Source organism: Sebastes fasciatus, chromosome 11 (assembly GCF_043250625.1).
Source record: "Sebastes fasciatus isolate fSebFas1 chromosome 11, fSebFas1.pri, whole genome shotgun sequence".
Taxonomy (NCBI): Eukaryota; Metazoa; Chordata; class Actinopteri; order Perciformes; family Sebastidae; genus Sebastes; species Sebastes fasciatus.
Genome location: NC_133805.1, coordinates 8,566,634 through 8,575,288, shown reverse-complemented (window position 1 = coordinate 8,575,288; position 8,655 = coordinate 8,566,634). Strand labels below are relative to the sequence as shown.

Here is an 8,655-nt window from a genome sequence, read left to right as displayed (position 1 = left end):
TTCTCTTCACCCCTTAATATCCTTTCCCTATATTACTCCTTCACTTTCTCATCATCTCTCAGCGGCTGCTGTCTCATCTCATTTGTGATTTCTCCCATTTTTTCTTGCATTCTCTCCTTTCGGTACCTACAGTATATCATCTTCCGTGCATTCATTCCCTTCCACCAGCCTTTCCCTCTTCATCCACAAACAATCCTATTTCGTAGAATTGCTCCAATTTGTGTTTTTGAGGTCCTTATGCACCATCTTCTCTTTCTCTCCTCATCTGTTCAACTATCCTCCATCTCTAAATCTGTCTTTCATCCCAGTGATATCTTGTATCATACCTGCTAGAGCCTCGCCTTCACCATGCCCGCCATAGTCAACCTCCTCTTCAACGTCGTCTCCACCAACACCACCATCTCCTTCACCGTGGTGCTGCCCCTGGTCAGCCTGGTCTCTCTCCTGGTGGGGGTCGGAGGTCACCTCCTGCTGTGGCTGGTGCTGGTGAGGAACCCCCGCACTCGCTCCAAGCCGAGCTCCGTCCTGCTCCTCAACCTCAGCCTGGCAGACCTGGGCGCCCTGCTCACCCTGCCCTGCGTCCTTCTGAGTGCTAGTTTCCAGGACTGGCAGCTCGGTGGTATGACCTGCGTCCTCCTGGGGTTCATGACTTCAGTGACAGTGGGGGTGGAAATCTTCAGCCTGGCGGCGTTGTCGGTGCTGAGGTATCGTATTGTTGCGCCGCGGACGAGACCAGCTGCAAGCCTGACACAAGTGTGAGTATGTATGTCTTAAAAGATAAGAACAGTGATATCATTAATTTGTTTTTATTGTCAACAAATTCCATAAAACCCCTAAAAGCAACAATGAATTGATCTATACCAGGGGTCGGCAACCTTCTTGAGATTAAGTGCTATTGTTAATCCAAGGCTTAAAATAGTCTCCAACGATTGCACTACTTAATTGCGATACCCAGTAATTTTAGTAAATAATTCAGTCTTTTTATAAAATAAGTTTTTTCAAATTTTACACATAATGACTGTAAATATTCTACAGATAGAAATGTGATTGTGACACAGTGAACAAGTCGCTTCAGTGATCCTCTCATCTAGCCAGTTGTCGGAATGCATGACAATGATGCTGGAGTAAAACCCAGAGGCAGTAAAGTAAAGAGGAGGCTTAAATAAAACAGGTCAATGTAGACATTATAGATCAACGTTATGATGAATTGTTGGCTAATCCTATCAAATCAAACTGCCACTATCCTTCCGATAAGACCCAGGTCTATGTATTCTTGCAGTATTGACCTATTTCTACTAGCACAGATGTGATCCTCCTGCACAACTGGTAAACCTATGCTCTGTCTCTTCCACAGGTTATGGGTTGTTGCAGCCATTTGGCTGATCTCAGTAACCATGGCATTACCCAAGGTCACCTACATAGACTTTGATGGGGGTTGCACGTGGGCGGTCGGCCGAGACGAGTGGCTGTCATTCCTGGTCCCCGCTTTCCTGGTTTATTACGTGGCCCCCCTCCTCTGTATCGCTGTCAACTGTGGCCTCATCATCTCTCACCTCCACGGCTGCAGGGGCACGCTGGCCGCCGACAGGCGCAACAAGAAAGCCACCGCCCTGCTGATCGGCTCAACGCTGGTTTTTGCAATCAGCTGGTTGCCATATTATGCGCTTGAATTTGTCAATGTCATGTCCCCGTTTGTTAGCTCAGCAGCTTCTCCCATCAGCAGATTGGGGCGTAAGCTATTGTCAACTTCATCATATTTGTCATCTACCTCGCCCGGGCCAAGCCAGGAAACAGAGCCGAGGGTGTCCTTGCTGTGGGAAGTGGCGTCCCTGACGGCCATTTTCTTGGTGTGTCTGGCTCCTTGCTGGAACCCGCCCCTCTACTTTCTGTTATCACGTCCAGCCATGCGTCAGCTCCGAGCTCTGTTGCCTTCCTTCTTTCATAGGCACTTGGGAAAAAACCCTGTGAAGCGCTGGCGTATCGCTCCCGCTCCCCCCCAACGCCTGCCTCACCCTCAGCCTCCCGCGCACTCAATTACTCACCAAACTCTGACACACGGACTGACTCAGTGAAGTTAGTGCTCACTTACAGATCCCCATGATACTATTTCCCCATCACAAGAAACACTGTACATCCAAATAAGTCACAACAACGCTCACATGCTGTTGTGTTTGTTTAGGTGCTTTCGCAACATTACAGTAAATGTGAAAAAGGCTCTTGGCAACAGCGTGTGAGCCTCTCAGATAGATGACAGTGTATCATAAAGAGAGCATTATGTGCCATAAAAACACAAGGTTTATATTCCTCATCATCGCAATGCCTGAGTCACTGAGCAACTCACTGTCCGCGCAGTGGGAGGAAAGCCTCCAATTCAAAATGATTGATGAGAATTTTTTTTACAAAGGAGTTTCTGTTTATATCAAAGCACACACATCACCATTTTTCAAATCCAGGTCACTGAACTTAAAGAGACGTCTTCGGAGCCCCCCCACGCGGGACCTGAACCTGCAATCTTAACAGCCTTTTTCAGGCACTGAAGGACGTCTGCTGAGCCCGCATTGACTGACATAAACCATCCAAGCAAGCATAAATCAAATTCCCGATGGAGCTTTTAAAAAACCATCCCCGAACTGCAATAAAAAGAGCGTCTGATAAGTATGACATAAAGCATGCGCACAGTATGAAAAGGATGTTTCGAGGAACCTCCGTTTGGACGCCATTATATTGCATCTAGAAAGATTACGACAAGCAATACAACCTTGTAACCTTATTACTAAGCCGTCTGACAGAGCAAAAACACTTGGGGATACAGCGGGCCATGCCTGCCTCCTGGTTGCAGCATTATCTGAATTCAATGTCATCTCAATAACCTTGTGAAAAGAGGCCTTTTTGACTTATGGGAAGCATTAATAGAAGCTGTCTTGTTTTGCTCTGAGCTTGAGTGCGGAGAGGTGCTTATTAAATAGGGATTTGACACAAAGGATCATATCAGAAGATGACTGCATGGGAAAATGACTTCTTAACAAGTGGGGGCCATCTTCATCCGGAGTGGTTTAATATCACAATGTCATGTTCTTGCTTTGTTAGACAAATTGGCTGCGGACGAGTAATTGGATTTTTTTGTTGTCAGGCTATTCATATTAAGAGATGTGAAGAAGTGATTTCAATTTATTGGGAAGTCTGACTCACTTGAGCTGCCCTGAATTATTATATAATGGGTTTGTTTTGCAACTAAGATGGAAATTGCCTACATTTTTTAATCTCACAAGCATATTTTAAGCAATACTTCAACATCTTGGGGAACACACTTATTGGCTTTCTCGCTTAGAGATAGTACACGTCAAATCCATTTTTCCAAAAGATGTTTTCTGTAATTTTAGGTAGTTCTTATCACGCTGATGTACCTTCAGTTGTTTTTCTGATAAGTTTGGTTTTAATTTGTTATTTGATGCTATAAAAAGGACGCGTGATGTCATGATTGACAGCTGTGATTGACAGCTGCTCTGAGGGAAGTAGTTGGAGAGCTGGTAACTTTAACTTTCCATGACTGTCACAAGTCTGTAATAGAACATGTGTCAATAAAAGTAGATAGGCTATAGAGATATTATTGTTAGTTGTTGTGTCTTTCCAGCCAAACAGCTACCATGGTGCTAACATAGCAGCTAAGTGGCTCATGCTTGCAAGCTGCGGCCGTGCTCGGCTCGTGATTGGCTCGGGCCGCTGTATGGGCGGGACTTCGATACCGCGGACTCTGGCTCCAAATGATGTCAAAATCTTAAGATGGCAGCTCCTGTATCCGGGATATTTTTAGCTTCATTTCTGTACAGTGAGAGGAAGTGGAGACGCGTCGTCCATCTATATATACAGTCTATGGACTGTACGCGAAATATGAAGCTCCAGCTAGCAGATTGTTAGTTTAGCTTAGCATAAAAACTGGAACCACGGGGAAACAGATAGCTTGGTTCGGTCCGAAGCTAACAAAATCTGCCTAGCAGCTCGTCTTTTAGTTTAATAATTATCATGTTATATCTTATATTTCATGAATGAATAAATACAATGTAAAACAAAGAGTAAAAACGACAGGATTACGTGCCAGACTATAGAGATGAGAAGTCCCGCCCCTTTCGGTGGACCACCATGAGACCTTATTTCGGAAAAAAATATGTACGGTAGTTAACGGCGAGAGACAAATATTTTTTTTATCCCGTTTGAGTTGCGCCATGAATCACACATATGGTGTTTGTCAATTTAAAATGAATTTTGCAAGTCAAAAAAGTTGCAGTTTGACGTAAAAAGTATAAAACTGTTGAAATACGTAATTAGAAAGACTACACACTCAAAAGTCACAACAGGTCTTGCTCATTCTTTCGGTTTCTGGCTGATAAATAGACCAGGAGTCGCTGGATAAAACACACCAGGTAAGATACGTTACATTAGCACATGGAATAGAGCTAAGTTAGCTAGCCAGCTAGTGTTAGTGACGTATATTGTGCAAGATGAGAGATGCAGTTCACTGAGCAGTTTCACACAAAACTAAATGATGCTACGACAAACAATCTGTGACTTTCTTGACTTGCAAAATTAGATTTTAACAACAATTAACAAACATCATATGTGTGTATCATGCTACAATTCAAATGGTCTCTATTTCTTGGCTGGTGCAGTAACTTCCTGGAGCCTCCGTTTGTTTGTTTGTCTAACCTATCAATATAGCAAAAGACCTGTATAAGTAATAGTTGTCCAAAGCAACTACACATGCTCATAATCGATTTCCACATATTCATAGTAGTCATCCTTCATGTTTCAGTACAGTTTCATTTCACCGGATGGCAAAAAGTAATTCACTTCCAGTTGTGTCATTATCATGATCTGTGGATGTCAGGCATGGGACCATGATAAATACATAATCTCTGACCTTGCGGTGACAGCCATAAATCGTACCATGGTTACCTCTTGACCTCCTGACATCTCCCAGGCTGCACCGCTGCACATTCTAATGACAGACCGCAGTGTTTCCTTCGGGAAGGAGCAGGCAGCGTTTTCGTCGATACCGTCTTGGTGGCTAATGAGAGCTCTTATCTCTGTCATCTGTCTGTGTCGTGATCCTCTCACGCAGAGCGAGGCGCTATAGCGAGCTCCGATGTCCTGATGAGACTTAATTAAGTCTGCAGATTAGTGAAAGCTTCAAATATAAGTCACGCTCAGCAGGCCCATTGAGAGGATCCTTCCCATTTCCAGTCGGAGTGTTCACTAAGCCCCTCACGTGTCTATAGGCCTGTTATAGTTTTTAAAAACAGTGAGATCAGCCAGCTAAGAGCAGCGGTGAGCAGAATGGGCTGGGAAATAAGAGAGGAAATTAATACCCAAGGCATTCAGGAGATGGTTAGTGTAACTGAGTTGACTCCTCGTCCTCTAGATGGGCATTTTGGAGAGGTATTGATTCTTTGAATGTGACAGCAAGAACGAACACTTACCACTTAATAGCCCTAAGAGGATGTCAGGTCATTCACTGTCATGGAACACTATTTAAATCCCACAGGGAGGATCTGTTTAATACAAAGAGCTATAGATGAGTAGAGATCCACAAATAAGCCTTTAGCCAAGCAGCATGTTTACACCGCATGATTGGCTCTCTGTTCCTCTCAGCAATATTCCTACTACTGTATTTGTTAAATTGGAAAAGCAGGAGGAACACAATGTTTTTTTTTCATGTTACCTTTCCTACATTTTCAGAATGCATGTTTATTATTAATCTGTGTGAAAGCGTCTTTCATCTGACTCCAATTTTTGTTTTTGTTCAAGAGGAAAATTCACTGTACTTCAAAGGGAAACAATAGTTGGCAGTGTATTTATTTTTTGTAACGGTTTTTGATTATGCTTAATGTGGCTTTGGTTCAATTTTTGTAAAAACACCTGCTTTATGATCATTTAATGTTGAGACAAAATAAACCTTTGAACTTCTTAGTTGTGAATTTTGGAACTTTTAAGTTGCATTTTTGAAGATAACTCATCTTAACAGTAGAGTCAGGATCTTTGCTTTACATAGAACAGGAACACCCAGTACCCCAGTAGCTACTTTTTTGCCCAATAACTTTATTGTCCTGTTTGTTTCAGTCAAATCAGTCACCATTGTTTGTGACTTTGATGAAACAAGTGGGACAAACTAAGCTAAGTAATTGCTGAGTGATACATTAAAGGTCCCATATCATGCTAATTTTCGGGTTCATACTTGTATTTTGTGTTTCTACTAGAACATGCTTACATGCTGTAATGTTAAAAAAAAACTTTATTTTCCTCATACTGTCTGTCTGAATATACCTGTATTCACTCCCTGTCTGAAACGCTCCGTTTTAGTGCATTTCAACGGAATTGCAACGGAATAGCATTGCTAGGCAACAGCTTGGGTCCATGTTTACTTCCTGTCAGCTGATGTTATTTACATACACTGCAACAGGAAATAAACTGGGACACATTTAGAATGTTTATGTATAAAACCGTGTAATGGTCTAAATATTGTATATTTGTGACATCACAAATATACAATATTGTTTCAAACGCACAATTTCTGAATACGGACTGTGTGTATTTCTCCATATATTGAGCGTTTTGATAGTTTAACAGTATTTATAAAGCACTTATACCTGCTTTATATTGTAAAAGACATGAAAATCTCACTTTTTACAATATGGGACCTTTAATATAGCAATTTGATTTTAACAAAGCTAGCTAGCTTTCTAGCAAGCAATTCAACATCCTGTGATGATAATAATGTATTGATGCTGGTAGTGATAGTGTTAATTCTCTTTTTTAGCTTCATAGTATGATTTTGAAGGAAGGAGCTGCCTCAGATACTGGAGACAAATCTCGGGTATGGCTGTTCTTTATGTCGCTCGTCACTCTCCCTCTGTATGTGTTGTAATCCGAGCTTCTCTGTGCTTTGTTTACATAGCCGGCTAGTACATGTTCGCCGCGGCTCTGCAGTGCTCTCATAGAGCGGTTACAGCTGATAACGCCATCCCGTCCAACGGTGTTGTTCCGGAAGCGTAGCGCCTACCCTCTGGTTCCCCGTCAGGTAAGCACTGTTAGCTCATCTTGGACAAAAGTGTTGATAATGCTGGTGCATGAAAATCATAAAACAAAGTTATAATACAGTATTCAATAGTGGAAAAGTAGATACTTTATCTTATACTTGTCTAAAATGTTTAACATGCTAACTGCTACTAACTAATGGATAATAACCTACTGCTTAATGATGTTTGGTATCCTTATGTTAAACTATGCCAATGTTTCTTAGCATACTACAAGTTAACTTTGTCACTCATGAGACCATATAGGGCAGTTTTTGTCTCAGGATAATGGGTTCCTAAATAAAACTATGAAAGAAGATCAGTTATCTGGTCACCAAAGGGAGTTCTGAATCAATATAGATTGATTGAATTTATTGATTTATTGATTCAAGATTCTGGTTACACAACATGTGACCCCACGAGGACATTAAATATTCACACTGCAAGTCATAAATAAGTCTGAGCCAGAGAAATAGGCTTCTTAACATTACTGGCAAGTAGCATTTCACAGCTTCGGGCCTGTAAGTCAGAGAAAAAGTAGAGCACTCTCATTCATGCTGGATTCATTTCATATTAAAGATAGTAGTTGTGAGCACTCTACTTGCAAAAAGTCAGTCAGTGCAACTTCCAGTGTCTACAGTATCACGTACCATGTTTCTAACACAGTAAGTCAATGAGTAATGCAACATCCATGGCAAAATGGGAGTTTGTTTGGAGGAATGGCAGACCATGAAAAAGGGAGATCAGACAAAAAGTATAAGAGTTTGCAGAAGGCAACAGAAAGCATTAAAAAAATGTGATGTTTAATGGTAGTGCAGGCATAACCTTGGCTTGGAGACTAACAACATTAAAAATGCACCACCAATGACAGCAAGGACATAACTAAAAGCATCATGCGTCATTGATAAAGAAGGTTTTGTATGCTTATGGAGAACCTTTTTCATATTCTCCAATCAGTCTACAATATAACTCTTAAAAACCTACAGCGACAGACGATTTTGTTCCCCCAATTTCAGAGTCCAGTCACTGAGAGCCGTTAAATTGGAGCGAGATACGACCAAAAATGGTTTACTCTCTGGGGCAGAATGTGACTTGATGTGTTATGGGAAGCTGATTTTATTTCTCACTTATTTGACAGATATGATCTGGAGCTGAGATGTTGTCGGTTCTAGGAGGAGTTTTGTAAATAAATTGAACCAATGAATTTTTCCACTGAGAGTGCCAGTTAGCCGATACACACAGTCACAGAGGGGTGTTATGTTGGCAGCACTGGTGATGGACTCGATAGCTGAGTGACCACAAAACATCCGGTCACTCACAAACATCCCTCCCTGCAAAATGCCCTTCATGATTTTTATGCCTCCATGCCGATGACCGTCGTGGCTAGAGCTATTATGTTTTCAGGTTGTCCGTCTGTACGTACAATGTCTGTCAGGTCCATTCTTGTGAACGTAATATCTCAGGAATGCCTGGAAGGAATTACCTCAAATTTGGCACAAACGTCCACTTGGACTCAAGGATGAACTGATTTGATTTTGGTGGTCAAAGGTCACTGTGACCTCACATCTGTCCCATTTTTGTAATATCT

General features: G+C 41.9%; 1 protein-coding gene across 1 annotated transcript; it reads left to right on the top strand.

Moving 5' to 3' along the window:
• The first annotated feature begins 337 nt into the window (after positions 1-337).
• On the top strand, positions 338-4,321 carry LOC141776255 (putative neuropeptide Y receptor type 6). Its single transcript, XM_074649726.1, has 2 exons — positions 338-755; positions 1,355-4,321. The coding sequence occupies exons 1-2, from the start codon at positions 349-351 to the stop codon at positions 2,070-2,072; spliced, it is 1,125 nt and encodes a 374-aa protein (XP_074505827.1). The 5' UTR covers positions 338-348; the 3' UTR covers positions 2,073-4,321.
• The last annotated feature ends 4,334 nt before the right edge of the window (positions 4,322-8,655 follow it).